Genomic DNA, 20598 nt, shown 5'->3' with positions numbered 1-20598 from the left:
GCTGTATGGATTTGTATTTGCTAAACCTTGTTTTTAAGTGCTAGACTAGAGGATTTACAGGTAGCTTTCTCAAGCTTGGCAGCACAAGGAGCTCTGAATTAATAATAAAATAATAATAATAAACCTTTATTGTCAAAGTACAACATGTGTACATTGAGATTAGCTGAGCCTCTCCCCGTGCTCCCTCCCCCCAACACACAGTGACAACAAACCCTCCATCCTACCACACCATGTGAACCAACTACACCACACACCGGCCTCCCAAGTCAATTCTGTATAAGTTCACAGAGATGATATCCCATTCAAAAGCCTAACAGCCCACCAATAAAAGCTGTTTTTCAGCCTGTTGGTACGGCTGGCTATACTGCTATATCTCCTACCCAATGGTAGGAGAGTAAAGAGATACTGTCCAGGGTGTGAGTCATCCCTGAGAATCTTCCTCACTCTTCCAAGGCAACGAGCCCTGGCGATGTCATCGAGTGGTGTCAGGGAACAGCCCACAATGTCTTGTGCTGTGCTCACTACCCTCGGTAATACTTTCCTGTCCGCGGCTGTCAGACCAGCATACTAAACCACAATACCATACGAGAGGACGCGCTCTATAGTAGACTGGTAAAAGAGGGTCATTAGCCATTGTTCTACCCTGTTCTTCCGCAAGACCCTGAGAAAGTGAAGCCTCTGTTGGGCCTTTCTAGCCACCTGGGTTGTGTTAACTTTCCGGGTCAGATCTTCACAGAGGTAGACTCCCAGAAATTTAAAGGAGGAAACTCTCTCCACACAGTCCTCCCCGATGTAAAGTGGGGCAGGTTCCTCCTTTTTTCTCTGGAAGTCTAACACCATCTCTTTCGTCTTGCCGATGTTTAGGTGCAAGTTGTTGTTACTACACCATATGGATAGTTTTTGTGCCTCCGCCCTGTATGCTGTCTCATCCCCACCTGTAATAAGACCCACCACAGTTGTATCATCTGCGAACTTGATTATCGCAGTGGATGGGTCAGATGATACACAATCATATGTGTATAAAGAGTACAGGTAGGGGCTAAGCACACAGCCCTGTGGCATGCCGGTGCAAAGCTTCAGGGAGGTGGACAAAGCAGACCCGACCCTCACTGTTTGTAACCGGTCCCTAAGAAAGTCTTGAATCCAATCGCAAATGGCGGGGGAGAATTTCAAGTCAGTCAGCTTCTCGATGAGAATGCTCGGCAAAATGGTATTGAAAGCCGAGCTGTAGTCAACAAAAAGCATCCTGACATAACTTCCAGGTTTCTCGAGATGACTTGCTACAGAGTGTAAAGCAGTAGCTATGGCTTCGTCTGTCGACCTATTTCCCCTGTAGGCAAATTGATGTTTATCAAAGTCCAGTGGGAGGCATGTCCTAAGATGTTGGAGAACCAGTCTTTTGAAGCATTTCATGACTACAGACGTTAATGCAATAGGTCTGTAGTCATTCAGGCACTCAACTGCAGTTTTCTTGGGGACCGGGACAATGGTAGCTGCTTTCAAGCACGATGATACACAGGCCGTTTGCAAGGAGATGTTAAAAATCCGTGTCAGCTCCCATACTCCATAACAATTGTAGGTGGTGCTTGCAGTGGGTAATGGAAGTTGTGGTCATGCACACATGGACAACATAGAGTGGAGAGTGCTGGAACTTTAATGGTGAGATATAAGGGACGCGGTGGCTCAGTGGGTTAGGACGCTGAGCTTGTTGATCAGAAGGTCGGCAGTCTGGTGGGTCGAATCCCGAGTGCCGCGTAACAGAGTGAGCGCCTGTTACTCGTCCCAGCTTCTGCCAACCTAGCAGTTCGAAAGCACGTAAAAAATGCAAGTAGAAAAATAGGGACCACTACGGTGGGAAGGTAACAGCGTTCCATGCGCCTTTGGCGTCTAGTCATGCCGGCCACATGACCATGGAGACGTCCTCGGACAAGCGCTGGCTCTTCGTCTTTGAAACGGAGATGAGCACCGGCACCTAGAGTTGGAAACGACTAGCACGCATGTGCGGGGGAACCTTTACCTTTACCTATAAGGGCAAATTCTTGGCCTGAAAGAGGACACATTCTACTTTTAATTGGTTTCAGTATTTTCCAATAAGCAGCACAACAATACAAATTCTAGAAAAGAAAAGGAACCACTGAGAAAGTTGACTGAATTTGACCATGTTACAAGGCACAATATCGAACATTTGTTAGGCACAATTTATGATTTTCTTGTGAAAATAGGGTTGGAACCCAAACGTATCAATGACTGTATGATTAAATGCTACAGAATTAGAACATAGTTATAGATATACAACAGTGGGAACCGTAATGGAAAAAGAACATTAAATTTACCTTACCTATTATATACAGAAAGAACGGGTACAAGATGTTTTGCTGCTAATACATCATTCCAGTCTTGATTGCTATGATGAGTTATTTTTCTGGAAAAGTGATGGAAATGTTGGATCCTTTTTTCTTATGTGGTGGCAATGTTGCAAAGCTCAGTCATACTGCAAAATTATTTAATATAAAATAGAACAAATCCCGAAAGTTGTAATCCCGTCGCATTCAGGGATAGTTTTATTAAATTTCATTCAGTCCTATATTTCTTCAGAATATTCTGAATTGGCATTATGTATGTTAATGTGTTCTACATGCTTTTTATTAGAAAAGATGCTTGATTACCTTCTTCAGAAGAATGGTTAGCCAAATTTTGGGAATATGCCTCAATGTCTAAAATAACTTCATATTTAAAAACTAAATCTGAGGTAGAATTCAATTCTATTTGAATTATTTAATTGTACAGTGTTGTACATAGAATTGTGCCATATACAGAACTGAGGTTTTTTGAAGTTTATATTTTAACTTGACATACCATCTACAGAAAGTCCTTGTTTTATGGCCATTCAATCAGCAACTGTTGATGGTGCTGAACAAATGGTATTTATGATGGGTTCTCATAGGTCCAGCTATCACAGTGTTCCTGCAGTTACAACATTGCAGCAAACTCTGGTCACTTGATCGTGATTTTCAGTGTGCGCTACCATCTTCCCACAAACTCAATGGGGAAGCCAGCAGGAAATCCAAAGTTATAATGATATGAGGTCTTTGTTTAACAATTCACACAGTCCTCCTTTAACAATGGTAACTGGGACCTGCGTATGTATGTATGTATATATATATATGTATAAGCAACACAGTCATGTAACATCACACTTTACAATTTTGCTTAGTGACAGCAATTCCAATTGTTGATCACCTACCCTTTCTCTCTTTCTATAATAATTTGAATAGTGTTGACCAAATATCTTTAGCTTAAAGTATATTGGGATATGTTTTGATTGGAAAATGGATATGAAATGACATTATATTTTGTAATATTATAATAATGTATTAGAATATGGTTATTTCAGATTCATTGGCGATCCACCCATATCTTACTGCTTATATTTATATTTACATAAATATATTTCTTTACCTGTATTACCTGTTGTTTATATTTTCATAAATTTGTACTTACATTTGAGTTATCTGTTACCCATAATTTTTTTTTTAAAAAAAACCTAGTTAAAAAAAAAGATGACAGAAGCAGGGCCAGGCTGTACTGGACAGAAACTTCCCAAGCAAGCCTACCTGACCAGGATGTTGTTCTTGGTGTGCTTTTTGGCAACAGCTGTTCTTGGCCTCAGCTGTGACTTGAATTAATTATGTAACTTGGGTGGTTTTTTGGCCCTGCTCTTGCCCTGGACTCCCAGCTGGCTTGGCCAGGATCGGGTCTCACCGAAAAGCAGCTGCAGCCTTTGGCCCCAGCACAGAGATTGTGTAAAGAAGGGACCAGCTGTCTTACTGCCCCCAGACTTCCCATCCGGCTTGTTTGTGTCAGTTGAGTTGGTGGGGAAGGAGGAGAAAAACAGCCGGAAGCTCTTTTGCCTTTTTCCTCCTTTTGAGGGCTGCCCTTCACTGGGAAAAAGGGGAACCAGCGCAAAAATTCCCTTTAGGCCCATAATTACCAGGGCTGTCCCCAGCAAGGAAAACTCCTCAATGTAACAACATCAAAGGATATAATACATGCATAGAATGAAGGCTACTGCTAAGCTTGTAAGCCGCCCTGAGTCTTCGGAGAAGGGCGGGATATAAATGGAATTAAAATAAATAAATAAATAAATGTCTATTTAAATTGAGAGCACTGTGCTGGGAAGGCTAGAAATTGATGAGTCTTGCGTCTGAAAGTATCCCTGGCTGAGGGGAAGGAAATGAAAACATGGGTCATGTACAGTTGCTAAATGGAGTCTTGTATTCAAGAGGCACAATGCCCGTGAGCTCTAAATGCTGGAGGGTTGAGGGCACGTAAGAAGAGAGAGTGAGATCAGCGGACACCTCTTTTCCTCCACGTCTAGCCTCCTGCTGCTGAAGTATAAGAAGACCCATTTTGGTATGTTGGCATTTGAAGTAGGAGTTCTCTCAAGCTCTTCTTGAAGGTTCAAGGTTTTGGTTATGATCTTTAAGTCCCTACATGGCATGGGTCCGCGATACCTCGAGGACCACCTGCTGCCGGCGTCGATTCCCCTCCGCCCTGTGCGTGCCCACAGAGAGGGCCTCCTCAGGGTGCCTCCTGTCAAGGAATGTCGACTGGTGGCCCCCAGGGGGAGGGCCTTCTCTGTGGGTGCTCCGGCGTTATGGAACCAACTGCCGGTCGAGCTCCGGATGGCATCAGACCTCCAATCCTTCCGTCGCGGGTTGAAGACCCATTTATTTGAACTAGTGGGTCTGGCCTGATGGGGGTACATGGGTTTTTATAGGCTTGTTTTATTATTCTTGTTTTAACTTGGGCATTGATTTAATTGTCTTTTAATTTTTGTATTGTCATTTATATTTATGCCCTGTGAACCGCCCTGAGTCCCTTTGGGAGAAGGGCGGAATAGAAATCTCAATAAATTAAATTAAATTAAATTAAATTCTTGCAAGAAAAAAGCAATCTTTTCACAACACCATATCTCAAAGTAGCAACTCATTGCACTTAGGATTCCTGGGGTAACTTACATGTAGTGCTCAGCTTACGACCAAAAGTGAGACCAGAATTTCCGTTGCTAAGCAAGGTGGTTGTTAAGTGTGTTGTGCCCAGTTTTATGACCTCTTTTGCCATAGTGGTTAAGCAAATCACTGCAGTCATTGGATGAGTCGCTTGAAATGAATCCAGCTTTCCCCATTGTCTTTGCTTGTCAGAGGCCAACTGGGATGGTCCTTAAATGCTGATCACATGAGATGCCCAGCCACGGCAGCCATCACAAATACGTATCAATTGCCGAGGGCCCAAATTTTGATCTCTTCAAAATGCTGTGGAGATGCTGTGACTGTTCTACGTGCAAGGAGGACCAGTTGAGAGTAACTTTTTTAAAAATAATATTTTATTAGTTTTCTAATTTTACAATTAAGTATTTAAAAAGCAATGTGGTGACTGGGTTAATCAATGATTCAATAACATACATAAATCTTTAGTACAAATCTCAAGTTACAACATCAGATATTTCCTCTCTTTTTTCCCTTAATATCTACTATCTCATATTAAAGGTAAAGGTTCCCCCGCACATGCGTGCTAGTCGTTTCCGACTCTAGGGGCCGGTGCTCATCTCCGTTTCAAAGCCGAAGAGCCAGCGCTTGTCCGAGGACGTCTCCGTGGTCATGTGGCCGGCATGACTAGACGCCAAAGGCGCACGGAACGCTGTTACCTTCCCACTGTAGTGGTCCCTATTTTTCTACTTGCATTTTTACGTGCTTTCGAACTGCTAGGTGGGCAGAAGCTGGGACGAGTAACATATTAGGCTAATATAATTATTATCAACTAAGTAAAAACATCACTGTTACATTTATCAATAATTTTAGCTTATACATATCTTAATTGTGTTTACATTCAGTCCTTATATACAATCAATGTCCTGTTATTGCTTTTTTCCCAAGCTTTAATTTCCCATCAATATTCAGATTAACAGTTGGTATTTATAATTTCCAGGCTTTAGGTAACCAAAGTTTCCCTTATCTCAACTTCTTCCTTTTTCCCATTTCATAACAAAATCTAATATTCTAAATACACATCTTATCTATTTGCATATAGTCTTGTTCTGTTTTCTAAAAGTTATCTATTTTCCACCATATTAAACCATCTAATTAATAATACGGTATTCCCTATAATAAATTAAAACCACTATATTGTCTGGGTTAATCAATAAATCAATAACATACATTTTTTTTTCATTTAGATCTAATTTTTAAGACATCAAATTCTCCCTCTCTTTTTCTGGTAATATCTATTATCTCATATTGAGCAAGCAGAATTCTTATTTTCAACTGATTTCCAAATATTTTAAATTAGGTGACCAAAATTTCCCTTATCTCAACTTCTCCCTTCTTCCCTTTTCATACCAAAGTCTATTAGTCTTGTTACACATCTTACCTATTCAATTATAATGTTATTTTATTTTCTAAAAATTATCTATTTTCCACCATATTCAACCCTCTAATTAGTAATATAAAATCCCCTCTAATAAATCGAAACCCTAGTTTTCTTCAGCCTTATTCTGGCTTTCTTCCTTTGCCAACTAACCTTCCATGTAAGTACTTTTGAATCATCAAATAGTTCTCCCTCTGTTATTATATATATTATTTGAAATAAGAAAGACCATTTGGTTGCAGTTTTTTCAGAAAAACTAGCCCATTTGTATTCATTAGATCGCCTCCCTATTACTCCAATTTCCCACAATTGTCCTGATAGGTTTATCTTCCATTCAATCTGTTCTTCTTCCTTTTCCTCAAATTTCTTCTGATTTATGTAAAAAGTCTTTTCCATTTTCAGTGTTGTTACTCCCTTTTCTGATTTTTCCGTTGGCTGGATCTGTTGGTCAATTGTTCCATTTCTCCTGTTATTTTCTGCATTGTTAGTTCTTTGGTTGTAATCAAGATCTCGGTTTGTATATCTAAGCTGGCATTTTGTTCCTTTATGTTGCATCTTATTTTGTCACAAGCTGAAAGAATGGTTTCATGTATTGATTTCAACATGGAAAGGATTTTTTTCCTGCTCTTCATCCATATTCTCTTGATAATGTGTTAAGTTGAAGACTTTAAAATCAAACGTTAAAAATAGTTTTTTTGTTTTTTATAACTAGGTATGGGACATCTATTTCACATGTAGGTAGTTTTTATAGTGGAAATAAGAATTTATAGTCCAAGGTATTCCATCATCTCTTGTAATAACAGATGCTTCTCATGTAAAGAAATAGGAAAGCAATTCCCCACGTATAGTTCTGGAAGTGAGTAAAGGTTTACATTCATAGTTCAAACAGGCCAGATATGCCGCCCAGAAGTTCCTTCTTTGCAACTGAGTTTTTCACAGGTGTGTATCTGTCAAGGTCAGAAAATTTTTTTCTAGAGTCTGGACTTCAAGCCAAGTCTCATTTAGGCCAGGGCTTTTCAACCTTTTCACCCATTGTACCACTTTTATGATATGGCAACATCCGAGTACCACCAGTTGCCTAGCAAGGTGTCAAAAACTTGATGACAAAAAAAGGAAAAAAGTGATGAAGTACAGGTAGTCCTTGACTTACAACTGTTCGGTTAGTGACTGTTCAAAGTTACAATGGCACTGAAAAAAAGTGCCCCCCAAGCCACAGCCGAGCAAGACACCTGCCTGCCCGCCCGGTGGCGCTCTTCCTCTTGTCCGAGGTTTTCATTGTTGTGAGCATTTCTGTTGAGGATTGGCAGTGGGGGTGGGGTGGGGGGTGTTTGGTTTTTATTCCTGCCCCCTGCTGGGTGGTTGCAGCAGGTTTCGGTCACTTCACATGACCCTCGGACACTGTGACCATCATAAATATGAATCAGTTGCCATGCATCTGAATGTAAATCACAAGACCCTGGAGATGCTGCAACATTCCAGATGATCAGCATTTCTTTTGGGCTCAGAAGCACCAGTATCAGCCCCGAGCTCCAGCTGGAGCCCGGCGCTGATCCTGGCACTTCCGCTGAGCCCTAACAGCAGCTCCAGCCATCTGTCGCTCAGGCTTGTGCGGTGCTGCCACTGGTTCAGCTCATTCCCCTCCCCCGCTACCACTTTTCTAGGATGGCCGCGTACCACCTACCAGGTGCCAATGTACCACAGGTGGTACCCGTACCACTGGTTGAAAAGCCCTGATTTAGGCAATAACAAGTTGTAATACCATACGTCACCGATGCCATTTAAAGGTTTTTAAGTCCAAAGTTTTTGTGATAGCTTTTCAAGTTTTATTTCTTTTTTTTTAGATAAAAACAAACGTCTCCAAGTTTCAAAAGCATATACATCCAATTAGATTAATATTGTTCTTATAGTTTCTCTGATTCCCCTGGGTAGTTAGTCACCGCTTTTGTTAGAGGGTTGGGTAAAAGTTCCCTTCCCTCTCTCCTCACAGGGGAAAAAATACTTTGGGCAGCTTTTACAGGAAAAGATATTTAAAGTCTTAAAGAGAAGATCAGATCTCACCCAGTTTCATCTGCATTGCTTTAAAGGTGCTTGGTAGTAATTTTGACTTTGGTGTCAGCAGCTTAGTGATGAGCCATGTTGCTATGGCAGGTCTTTCCCCCGCTGGTTTGGAGGGCTTCCCCAGATCAAATGGAAGGGCCCAGATCAAACGGGGGTCCCCTCCTTGCTGATCGCCCCTCAGGGCGAATTTCGACCCTTTCCAGGGTCCCCCAGCGGGATGAATCCGGATGTGAAAGACGGAGCTCGTCTTCCAGCATCCACAGCGCTGTGATGGCAAACTATAAGTCTAGAATAACTTTTTCAGTGCCCTTGTAACTTTGAACATTTGCCAAACAAATCATCGTAAGTCGAGAATTACCTGACCTATGCTTAACATTTGGGTGATTTCATGCTTATGTTTTGTGTGGGACTGTTGGGAACAGTAGTCAATATCTTGGAAGGAGCCAAATTGAAGAAGATGGACAAGATGCATTCCTCCCTCCCTCTACAATTATAGGCATAATACAAGTGCCAATTAAAGCTAGCTAAAATGCTGCCTACAGTGCAGTCTTTCTTGTAATAAACACTCTCCAGATGCCTTAGGCCTACAACTCCCAGAATTCCCAGGTTGGGTAAAGCTTCCATAGAATCTTCTGCTGTGTGCATCTGCCTCACAGACCACAAAAGGTTGAATTTCCAATGGTTGTGTCCTTCTCTGTGCTCTTGACTACAAGAGTTCTGAGTGATCTGTTGGGAGTAGTTGAATACTACCATTAACAGGAATCTCAGTTTGCCAAATATGGTTGCTGAGAGGTGTGTTACCCCCAAGTTAGAATATTATGATTCCAGCATTGACGCTGTGCCTTGGAGAATTGAATAGGGCCCGAGGCAGCAGAACACAGATTTGGTGTTGCAGTTTTCCACCATTCACTCAGCAGTCTATGCTCCTGGGTCAAACAGTAGAAACTGCAAGTCATCTTAGGCTAGTAGTCTCACATCCTTCGGTTCTCTGTGCTGGCTATGGGAGGTAAAGTCCAACATGTCTGGATGATATCAAGTACTCTTTAAGAACTCTCCAAAGAAACAGGCATCTTCCATGGCGTTTTTTTTTTTTAAATTTGTGAGCAAATTGATCTCTGCAACTTCCTCCTTCCTCAAAAGTGAGTTGTTTTGAGCACAAAATACCACTCCCGTCCCTGCTTGTCTCTCTGTGTGGTTATGCATGCCCTCTGCCACAGTCTGGCAGATTTTTTATTTATTTATTTATTTATTTTGGCAATATCCTGCCCTCTGCTGATGACTCACCTTGCCTGGGCCAGCAGAAGCACGCTCCCTTTCTATTCCTCCTTTCTCTCTCTTTGACAGTAACCGTCTGCCGTCCTCCATCTAGGAATTCCTGATGGGACTCAGAGCCAAGTGATTTCCCTTGGAGGCAAGAGACGAGGTGAACTTCCCCAGAAGACATGGAGGTGAAGGGGCAGCTGATAAACTCATCCAGCTATAGCTCTTCAGGTAACTCCCTTCCCTCCACCACCTGTTCAGCAACATTTCTGTGACATACAGTGGGTCTCAAGCCTCATCCCTTGTTTGCTGCTCTGTCTTTGCTTTTGCAGAAGCTTTGCAGCGAGAGTTCTGTCCCCGAATTCGGCTAGAGCGGGTGCAAGAACTCCTGGAAAAGCAGAAGTCTCTCCAGCAAGTGCTCAGCCTACGTCTGAAGGAGCTGCGACGGGTTTGCCTGCAGGAAGCGGTACCTAAGCATGACAGGAGGAGGATAAGGAGCCAATGGGAGGGACTGAGGCAGTGGATCTGCTGCTTGGAGAAGCTAGACGTTCCCAACTGGGGGACTAAGATGTTTGTTAGGCCATCATTCCCATCACTATCGTTGAGCAACAGGCTTTGTAGTCCAGGACATCTGGAAAGCACTAGGTGGGGTTAGGCTGAGGTATGCAGCCAACCTTGAATTTAAAAGTTTTCTGCTCTGTGTCAGGGTTCAAACCTTCTGCAGAAATATAAGCAGGAAAAAGGCTGGCTGAGTTTCCTCAAGAATTAATAACCTAAGGAGACGCCGCCTCAGAAAGGTGTAAATTGGGCCAACCCAATGGTGTAAATTGGGCCAACCCAAAGGTGTAAATTGGGCCAACCCAATGTGGCCTTCTCTGGCTCTCTGCTCTCCAAATATTTTGGAATACAACTCTTATCCTCACTGGCTAGGCTGGCTGAATAGTAAGAATGGATCAGCATGGCTTAAACCCATCAGATTCTGGAAGGCAACTGTATATGAGACAGTGATTTCCAATGAACCAAAATGGCTTTCCATGGGCCAAATTATTATCTGCAAAGTTGAAGAGTTTCTTATAAGTGCTGTGAAGTTTGTCTCCTTGGGCCAAATCTAATATCAAGTGAGATTGACTCTTGTTTTCACCTCTGGATCTCATACCTATTTCATGTTTCTTGCTTCTCCTCTCGATGCCAGGAACTGACAGGAAAGTTGCCACCAGAATATCCCCTGGAACCTGGAGAAAGGCTGTGGCCAGTGCGGAGGAGAACAATAGTGGCATCCCGAATTGCCCCTGTCTTGAAGAATGAGGTGAGCAATCCGTCTGCGCGTAAGAGAATGTGGGAGCCCGTGCTTCTCTATGGGAGGAGGCCTGTGGGCTTTAGGGATGCTCCTGATGCCACATCCCTATCGTTAATTAATTTATATATCAAATTTGGAGACTGCCCATCTCACTCACAGAGCAACTATGGGCGGTGTTCAGTTAAAAGCCTAAAAACATAAACATATAAATATGTGTTATTATAATGCGTTATATTATGTGTTAGCATAATATAATATGTATGTGTTAATAGTTTATATGTTAATATATGTTATTATGAGGTCTTATACATATTGTGTGTGTGCTATATATATAAAACCACCTAAATGTTATATTTTTAGGAAAACCCTTCACTGGAGGAGCTGGCCCAGGATCTGGCACTGCAGCAACAAGTGGCTGAGGCTGCCCGACGGGTAGCAGTTGCCCCCGACTTAACCGTTGATCAGCGCCGGCGCCGGCGGCAAGTCCAGGCAGATGCTGCTCAGCGCCTGCGGGAGCTGGAGGTCCAGGTAGCAGAATGCCGGGCACGGCTGAGCAAAGGACCCCTCCAGAGGGTTGGCCTCGGTGAGTTATGCCGGTTGCTTAGCCGATTGCTTAATCGATTTGTCAGCTGCTTCACTGGCCACAGCAATGCTAGGCAACAAACCAGAGTGTAATAGACATGGTTTAAAAGCACAAGCAGAGATGGAAAAGGAATTGGTTAGGATGATGACAAACTACAAGAACCAAAAAAAACCCACTATTGGCCAGTCTCAAAAGCAGGCTCCCATCCATCCTGCCGAAAGAAACACTCCTTGTGGCCTTGTTAAAATGCAGCAGGGTGAGGAGACTTGATGGGGATGCTGTTCCCCAGGGGAGAGGCAACCCCTGAGAAGGCCTGTCTCTCAGGCCCCATAAGATAGCATTGTTTAAACTACAGAACCTTTTAATCCCTTCTAATTTTCCAAACATCCCAAATATTCTTATCCTCCCCCTAGATCAGGGGTGTCAAATTCAATTTCATTGAGGGCAGCATCAGCATTGCGGTTGCCCTCAGGGGGCCGGGTGGGCGTGGCCTGGGTGGGCGTGGCCTACTGGGTGGGCGTGGCTAAAGTGCGTATGGCCTACTGGATGGGCGTGGCCAGCTCTACATCGTTTGCATCAAGGGTGCCTATGGGGGCCTGGGCAGGAGTGGGACAGATCTGAGGGTCTCTGGCAGGAGGAGGGTCTCTGGGCCAGGGCCAAGGCAGTGGGGGCCGTTCCCTCACTGTTTCCAGGATGGCTTCGCGGGCCGCATGAAACCACTTCGCGGGCCGGATCTGGCCCCCGGGCCTTGTGTTTGACATGTCTGCCCTAGATACTTCATTAGAAAGGCTGGCCATTATTTAGCTCAACAGGTACAGTTGCTACAGAGGGACTCAAATTTTAGGGGAAAATGGCAGGCAGGGAGTGGGGGACATGCTCCAAAGAGGAGTTTGCGGGAGGTTTCAGGACATCAGTGTTAGAACTAGAGCAGGGCTAGGCAACCTTGGCTCTTTTATGACTCGTGGACTTCAACTCCCAGAATTCCTGAGCCAGCATGGCTCAGCTTGGAAACCTCTTCCTTTCCCCTCAGCATAGCTGGCTCAGGAATTCTGGGAGTTGAAGTCCACGAGTCATAAAAGAGCCAAGGTTGCCTACCCCTGAAGAGGAAGATGGGACTGTTCCCCTGCTCCATGTTGGAATTCCTTGAGATTGACAGCCAGTATGGGGTACTGTTCCAAAACCTTTAGGGATTTTTTTTGAAGACTTTGAACATAAGCACATTATTTTAAGGGTGAAGGTGCTGACTGGGAGTAGGGAGACCTAGTATTTAGTTCCTCCTTAGACCCAGAATCCTACTGGGTGATATTAAGCCATTCGTTCTCTTGCTGTGCAGCCTATCATAAAAGATAGGAAAAAAATAAGAGGAGGAAGCACTATGTACGCCATCTTGAACTCCTCACTAAAAGATGGGATATAAATCAAACAGATTGAAAAAACAACAACCCAATACACTAACAAATTTAAAGTTTTTTTTTTAAAAAAAATATTACTTGCCAGACAGAGAACAATTTGGAGGGGCACTCAGTGTTCTGTGGAAGCATCATAGTGTTTTATTCACTTCTTTTTTAAACTATAAAGATACTTGCCTAAGCAATGATGATTCCTCGTCCTGGAAAAGGTATCATCATCATCAGCAACAGCAGCATAAATGTATATGTGAATCCCATTGAATGAGTAGTACAGGACCCACCACAGTTCAGCTGATATATTACATCAATGGGTCTCAACTTGGACAACTTTAAGATGTGTGGACTTCACCTTCTAGAATTCCCCAGCCAGTTGGGGAGAGTGGGGGAGTGAAGTCTACACATCTTAAAAGTTGCCAACATTGAGAAGCACTTTTTTTTTATCTTCCGACTTTCTCATCCATTTTTTTTATTCTTTCTTTTTAAGAAGAGGCATTTCACTCGGAGAGCAGTTCCCTCTCCGAATCAGCCAGCCATGAAAATGGTAAGCACGTCTTAGTTCTCATTCTCAGGTCAAAGAAGAGTACTTGATGGTCTGAGAGAAACAGATACAAACTACATTTCTGACAAATAAAATGGTCTGAAAATTCAACATTTCTTAGATATTCTTGTCATCTAATTCTTGAGGGATACTGAATGATGAGACAAAGATTATATATGTGCAGAAAATGACACTTTACCAATTAATGGACTGATAGAAAACCACATAGGCTGTGCATGTGTATGGGGTTGTCTCATTTAATGTATGCTTTGAGACAATATAAGGCCAGTATTTCGCCTTATAGTTATGTCTCCACCTGGAGGGGAGAATCTGGAGACAGTTACTCATGCCTTAGTAGTTGACACTCTTAGGATGGATTACTGCAATGTGTTGCATATGGGGCTATCTTTGAAGACTACCTGGATGCTACTATTAGTACAAAATGCATCAATCCTCCTGCTGACAGCTGAGAAGTACTGTATGTACAGTAGCATAGCATTATTGTAGGCAGAGTGTTGCCAATGGTCTTCTGAATATAGTTCAAGGGACTGGTTTTAAATGTTAAATAGTCTGGTTTTCAGTATTAAAACATGAAGTTGTGGATGGCAAGAGATAACATTTTTGAGTCTTTACTTGACTCCCTGGAGATCAGGAGGGTTCTGTTAAAAGAGAAGTGTGAAAACAGTTATTTCATAGAGCTTTTAATCTATTAAGGTTTCTGGAATTTTGGATGCAAAGGAAGGATTATTTTTAAGCTGTTAATTGTTTTATACAAATATACTGCAAACTGTTAGGTGTTTGGGCAGAGGTGTGAGGTCAGTGGGGTATAAGTATTGTAATAAGTATTCAAAGCAGAATTTGGGAGTTAATTTAACCATCATTTGAAGCCAGGATTCTTGAGTTTGTTTCGTGATGGCTTGAGCATAGAAGACGAGAATTACCCAACACCATCTTCAAAATGCATGAGTTGCGAGACCCTTTAAAAGTCTTTAAAAGGATTAGAAACTCTCATATGTAACTTGGGCACCGCAGCTTCTTATTCTACTTTCTGTACAATGCTAAGTTGATAATTTTAATTAGCAGCCTAAGAGTTTCTCCCATAATTTAGTTTTCTATATGTGTTCTATAGATATGTTTATATCTAGAAGCAGTTTCCCCAGGTGATAGTTGTTTGTTTATAAAAAAGCTATAGAGTGTTGAGACTAATGGATTTTTTTTAATGTGGGGGTGGTGGTTCTCTTTTGGCCAAGAAGGGGGTGTGCAGATGCTTCTAACCTATGTACTATCTTCTGTCCTCAGATGATCCTCGCAGCTTCCATCCCTCCAAAGTCTCCAACCATCAGGGAGCTTTCCCAGACAGATCCTCACCTCCCAAGGCCCGAGATCACCTACGTGCCATCTCCAGCAGTCCTGACCGCCGGCCAGGCTGGCGAATTTTGCAGCCAGATCTGTACAGTGAGGCCAAGGACCGCAGGAACTCTGTTGCCAGCCCAACCAGGTTAGCCAAAGATGCTGGGAAGCTGGGCTGAGCAAATGGAGAGAAAAGCAACCAGGGCTGACCTGTCAACATGAATATAGGGTCTTGTGTGGGCTGAGAGGACTGATTTACAAATGCAACAAAAGGAGCTGATGGAATTGTGGGATGTAATTATTTAATATTTTGTTTGTAAAATAATTCCTGGTCAGCTTTGCAGGTAGTGGAGAACAGAAGTGAAATAGACTAGATTCTGAGTGCCTGTGGTCTTATTTTGATAAAATGAATTCTTTTCCTTTTTTTTAACCATACAGAAGAATTCAGAAATCTGCTAATAGAAGGACCGTTAAAAATAACACTATCCCAGGAGTTTTCTGGCTTGCTCAGTTGATTGTGTAAGCTTGGTCCATTGTTGTCTAGATTAGGGACATCCAACCTTGGCCACTTTAAGCCTTGAGGACTTCAACTCCCAGAATTCCTCAGCCAGCATGGCTAGCTGGGGAATTCTGGGAGTTGAAGTCCGCAAGACTTAAAGCGGCCAAGGTTGGATGCTCCTGGTCAAAATTTCCACTTATGGTTAGGAACTAAAGTGGAAACTAGTGACTACAGACAACAAGGGAAGGAGTAGAAAATCCCATCCAGCTGGTACCTCTCCATCTCTCCCTAGAGTTTGTTTTGTGAAGATTAGTGGGATCGAACCCTTCCTTCTCAGGAAAACGGGGGGGGGGGGGGGAAGGCAGCCTAGAGAGGGCAGCTTTTAAGCTTCTTCTGCAAACCAAGCTGAGCTATTTCCGTTTGTGTGACCCAGCTCTTGGAGCACATTGTTTTTGAAACTGGGATCTTCCTCTTGCTCTAAGTATTTGCACATGTGTGAGCCTGCAACGTGGCTCTCGAAACATGAAGCGCTGAACCCACTCATTTAAAAAGGATCCCTTGTCTGTTTATACAGTCCCAATCGCACCCTCCCCAGAAGCATGTCCAGCTTTGAGGGCCGAAGTGTCCCAGCTACTCCCGTGTTAGCAAGAAATGCATGCAGTGGAAATCATCAATTAAGGTATCCTATTCCCCTTTCTTTCCTTTTTTCTCCTGACTGGGTTTGCTTGTAGGCTGCAAGCCGAGGGACAGGGTTTGTTTTACTCTTTCTCTTTCTGTGCAGTAACTAGCAATTTGAAGCACAGCAAATTGTTGCTATACTTTGTGTCAAACTGCACTTAACTGAGCCTTTAAATGCAGGGTTGGGTTGGACAAGGCATCCAAAGGGATGTTTAGGGGAATTGGCTGCGGGTAGTGGGTTAGGACGCTGAGCTTGTCAATCGGAAGGTCGGCAGTTTGGTGGGTCGAATCCCGAGTGCCGCGTAGCAGAGTGAGCGCCTGTTACTCGTCCCAGCTTCTGCCAACCTAGCAGTTCGAAAGCACGTAAAAATGCAAGTAGAAAAATAGGGACCACTCCGGTGGGAAGGTAACAGCGTTCCGTGCGCCTTTGGCGTCTAGTCATGCCGGCCACATGACCACGGAGATGTCCTCGGACAAGCGCTGGCTCTTCGGCTTTGAAACGGAGATGAGCACCGGCCCCTAGAGTCGGAAACGACTAGCACGCATGTGCGGGGGAACCTTTAGCAAAAAAAAGGACAAGATCAGTTTTCAAAGATCCTGCAAATTAATCATGAAGAAAAGCAGTGCATATGCTGTTTTAGTCAGCCTTTCTCATCCAGGATCTTGCAAACTTTTGCTAACTTTTTTAAGGTACATACTTGGGAGGAATACTTTAGCATTACTTCCCCAAAGTGGACTGTTTCTGCTTGAACATTTTACTCTGGGCATGCCTCAAGTTTGGAAGGGGAAGACTACATATAGCACTAGTCATAATATTGTAATAGTAATTCATGCAGAGAATTGAGACCTACCATTCTCTTCTTCAGAGGGCGAGGAATCTTGAATTGCTCCAGTCATGCTGGATGCAGACGTAACACTAGAGTTATTTAACCCAGTCCACCCCCTGACCAAAACAAGTGGACTGAAAAAGAAGCAAAGCTAAATGCAACAGGCAAAACAACTTCTCTATAGATGGATGTTTAGGAAACGCAAGAGATTCTTATTCGCCTCCCCCAATAATGCATGTAATGGCAAATCTTATTTCACCGATATCCAGCATAAAATTAAAAGCAATAATTTCAACTCTATTTCCTCCCAGGTCAGAGGCCCCATCTCTCCACTCCCGTCAGTGGTCAGGCAGCCACGATTCCCAGCTTGGCCCCCCTAGCCGGGACACCAGTGCCGACAGAGCTTCTCTCTTTGCTGCTCGGACCCGTCGAAGCAACAGCTCTGAGGCCTTGATTGAACGGGCCCCTTCAGAGGACCCCCTGCTGCCCACTGCCCCTCCTTTTAAGAGTGCTGAGGCCCTGACCCCTTCCACCTCTGGCTGGACCCCTCGCCCACCTTACAACGATCTCCTGTTGGACTATTACCTGGAACGCCGGAGCTGTGGGGGTGGCGAGCATTTGTCTCGCAGGGATGGGCCTCCCCAGCTAGAGTGGGGAGCCTTTTCTGAAAGCCCGCTTCAGCGCCGAGCCCGACCTGCGGCCCGCACTAAATCCTGCGGGCCACTGTTGCCTCCACAGTCCCGTGAGGTTGGTTATGGACCCCCCTTGCCCCCTCAGCGCAACTTCCACAAAGCGCTTGCTCTGGAAGGGCTCCGGGACTGGTACTTACGCAACGCTGGAGTTACCCAACGTGGGGCACCCGAGAGGCGAGGACCATCTCAGTCTGTACATCAGCACCTGCGCGGCTACTGCGATCCGGGACCCTCCAACCCCGACGTGGGATATTACGCGGGGCCAGGAGGCGGGCTGCCTCACTCTGTGAGCTATGCGGGCCAGCCGCTCTATGGCAGGTACGCAGGCCGGTTTTTTCCTTTGCCCTGACAAGCTCAGCACGCCCTCCTCCTTCCCTCGCTTGGCTAGGGCCCACCCTGTGCCTCTTCTCTCTGCCCTCCCACTTTCCTTGGTTTCACTCCCTCTTTTTTTCAAAACAACTGGTGCTTCTCTGACTGCAGATTTTAGACTGTTTTGAAAGCCCAGGGTGAGGAAGAGAAGGAAAAGAAAGGAGGCAGGTCTCCTTATATAAAGCAGCTTTCCCTAACTCACCACCCCCTTCGCTGGCTGAGAACAATGGGAGTTAAAAGTCTAAAGCCTCTGGAAGGCAGGCAGTCGAAAGGCTGGTTCTTTTTGACCCCTTCGTCATGGTTGGAAAGGACCCATTTAATGAACCAAAGTACGTATGTGGGGGAGGGGGGGGGAGAAAGACTGGGGTTGTGATTACTGTAGGGTAAACGGGATCCAAAATTGTAGATAAACCAGAACTGGAGATAAAACACTTTCTTGCTTGCTGCATGATTCCTTGCTGCCCCTTTGTCTAATTCTTTCTTTTTCTCTCTCTCCTTTCTTTCTGTGCTTTACTCTGCCCAGACCTTTTGCCGACCTGCTTTATCTGGAAGATTCTTCTGGTCCTTACAGTTTGGATTCCACAGAGCACCCAACCCCAGGGACGTTGGTTTGACACCCCCCCTCACCCTTTTCCCCCAAGGGGATCTATCTGGAGTGCTGTTTCTTTTTCTTTTCCTTTTGTCGCACTGGTGCCTCTCTTTTGGGTGTGATGCACCATTGTGGGGATGGGGGCTCCCTGCTGGCAGGGTAGTTTCCACATGTGTGAGGGGAGGGTTGTTGCATGTCACACTGGACACATGATGGGGGGGGGTGTAGGAGTGTGTCCGTAGTTCTTCCTACAATTGTTAACCTCCCCGATTTCAGACTTTGTGGGGTGGGCGGGGGAATCTGTGTTTACTGTACTACTACTCCATAAAAGGGTTTTTCTGCTGTGGGTGGCGCCCTCTTGTGTTCACTGGAGAACAGTGCACTGTTACTGCCATGGTGCTCCGAGTTGGGGTGTAGCATTATAAACCCTGGACCCTGGAATGTATAAATGGAGAGGTTTGTGCAATGTGTGTTTCTTGTGAAATGTTATATAGCACAGACCTGTCATCTTGCTAATGAACATCAGTCCTGTAAAAAGTAGAAAAAAAAGAGATCTATACCACTCCCGTTGCCCTCACTGTGAAAAACTTACGTTTACCCTTCAATGTGTTGTCCCTTCCTACACATATCCTGCTCTTGCAAAGCCCTGAGTGAGGGGAAAAAAATGCGTAGGGGTTTGGGAAATGTTTACCGGATCCATTGGGTGAACCTATTTCATGGCCCAACCTTTCTCCTAGCAGGGGAACGCCACCATAGTGCTAGATACAGGAATGCGGTGATTGGCTTCACCCATTCAGTTCAGTTATGACCTCTCACAGGCGGAGAGGGCAGGAGATCCCAGCTGAAGGAATAACACAGTCTGATCCATGGGGTGGGCTAAGGGAAATGCCAGCTGATTCCATGTGGCCTTCCCCAAAACTGCTGTGGGTGTGCCTGCGTGTATCAAAACCCAACTCTCACTGGGAAGGGGTTGCGCCAATTGTAACGGGCCATGCAATCCTTTCATTTTTCTAAAAGTACAGCTGCACACCGTTTTCCGCCCTCTAGGCTGGACGGTTTATTTCCTCCTGCATCCTTCATCTGACATGCTTTCTGCCTTCTCCCCCCATTTTTCAAAACTGGAAAGAACATCTTGCCTTTTCCCTTTCGCTGTAATAATAACCATTATCCTCCTCATCATAATTGTAAAATGTGTGATGGTTTTCTCCTGCTCTCAACAATTGCACATAAAAGGAATAGTCACTTTGTTTAAACTCTGTGCCAATGGAATCCAGGTCATTCTGGAGCAGAGGGAGGGAAGGAGGGAGGGAGGAGGAGAGAACCCGAGAGGGGCTCCGATTTTCTCCCCCTCCCATCCCTGGCTGAAGGAACAAGGGCCATATTGGAGTCGCTGTCTTGTGTGTCTTTTTAATATACACTAATGTATAGATTATATATGGGGATCTAAATGTAAAGCTGAGCACTGTGCATAAGGAGAGAAGGTTTCTATAATAAAGATTGTAAACGAGGCTGTGATGTGTGAAAGCTTCATGTCAGCATCAGTATCATGGTGTAGACCAGGGGTGTCAAACTCAATTTCATTGAGGGCTGCATCAGCATTGCGGTTGCCCTCAGGCGGCCGGGTGGGTGTGGCCTGGGTGGGCTTGGCCTACTGGGTGGGCGTGGCTAGAGTGCGTATGGCCTACTGGGTGGGCGTGGCCAGCTCTACATCGTTCGCATCAAGGGTGCCTATGGGGGGCCTGGGCAGGAGTGGGACAGATCTGAGGGTCTCTGGCAGAAGGAGGGTCTCTGGGCCAGGGCCAAGGCAGTGGGGGCCGTTCCCTCACTGTTTCCAGGATGGCTTCGCGGGCCGCATGAAACCACTTTGTGGGCCGGATCCGGCCCCCGGGCCTTGTGTTTGACATGTCTGGTGTAGACAGTACGGGATAGTGACTAGACAGCCTCTGATCTGTGAGCTAAAACTTCACTTAGTAACTGGAACATCTTGTGTCTATTTCAGCATGACTGGCCTTGAGGAATTGAT

The 20598-nt window shown here is 44.6% G+C and overlaps 1 protein-coding gene across 6 annotated transcripts in view; it reads left to right on the top strand.

Annotated features, from left to right (window-relative positions):
- Window positions 1-20096, top strand: part of CCDC120 (coiled-coil domain containing 120) — a 45888-nt gene extending 25792 nt beyond the window's left edge. For 4 of the 6 annotated variants that reach the window (XM_083356749.1, XM_083356748.1, XM_083356750.1 and 1 more), the window contains 8 exons: window positions 9829-9975; window positions 10077-10210; window positions 10937-11050; window positions 11402-11624; window positions 13518-13574; window positions 14871-15069; window positions 15995-16099; window positions 17237-20096. In XM_083356749.1, the coding sequence (XP_083212875.1) occupies window positions 9927-9975; window positions 10077-10210; window positions 10937-11050; window positions 11402-11624; window positions 13518-13574; window positions 14871-15069; window positions 15995-16099; window positions 17237-17966 (1611 nt within the window). In that variant the 5' untranslated portion in view covers window positions 9829-9926 and the 3' untranslated portion in view covers window positions 17967-20096. Of the gene's footprint in view, window positions 1-9437; window positions 9976-10076; window positions 10211-10936; window positions 11051-11401; window positions 11625-13517; window positions 13575-14870; window positions 15070-15994; window positions 16100-17236 lie in introns of those variants that run through there. The other 2 variants (XM_083356747.1, XM_083356746.1) reach the window with 2 other exon arrangements.
- The last annotated feature ends 502 nt before the right edge of the window (window positions 20097-20598 follow it).

The sequence above is a fragment of the Vipera ursinii genome (genome assembly GCF_947247035.1).
Source record: "Vipera ursinii genome assembly, chromosome: 2".
Classification (NCBI taxonomy): domain Eukaryota; kingdom Metazoa; phylum Chordata; class Lepidosauria; order Squamata; family Viperidae; genus Vipera; species Vipera ursinii.
Note: the sequence above shows the minus strand (reverse complement) of the source record. Positions and strands in the feature narration are given on the sequence as shown.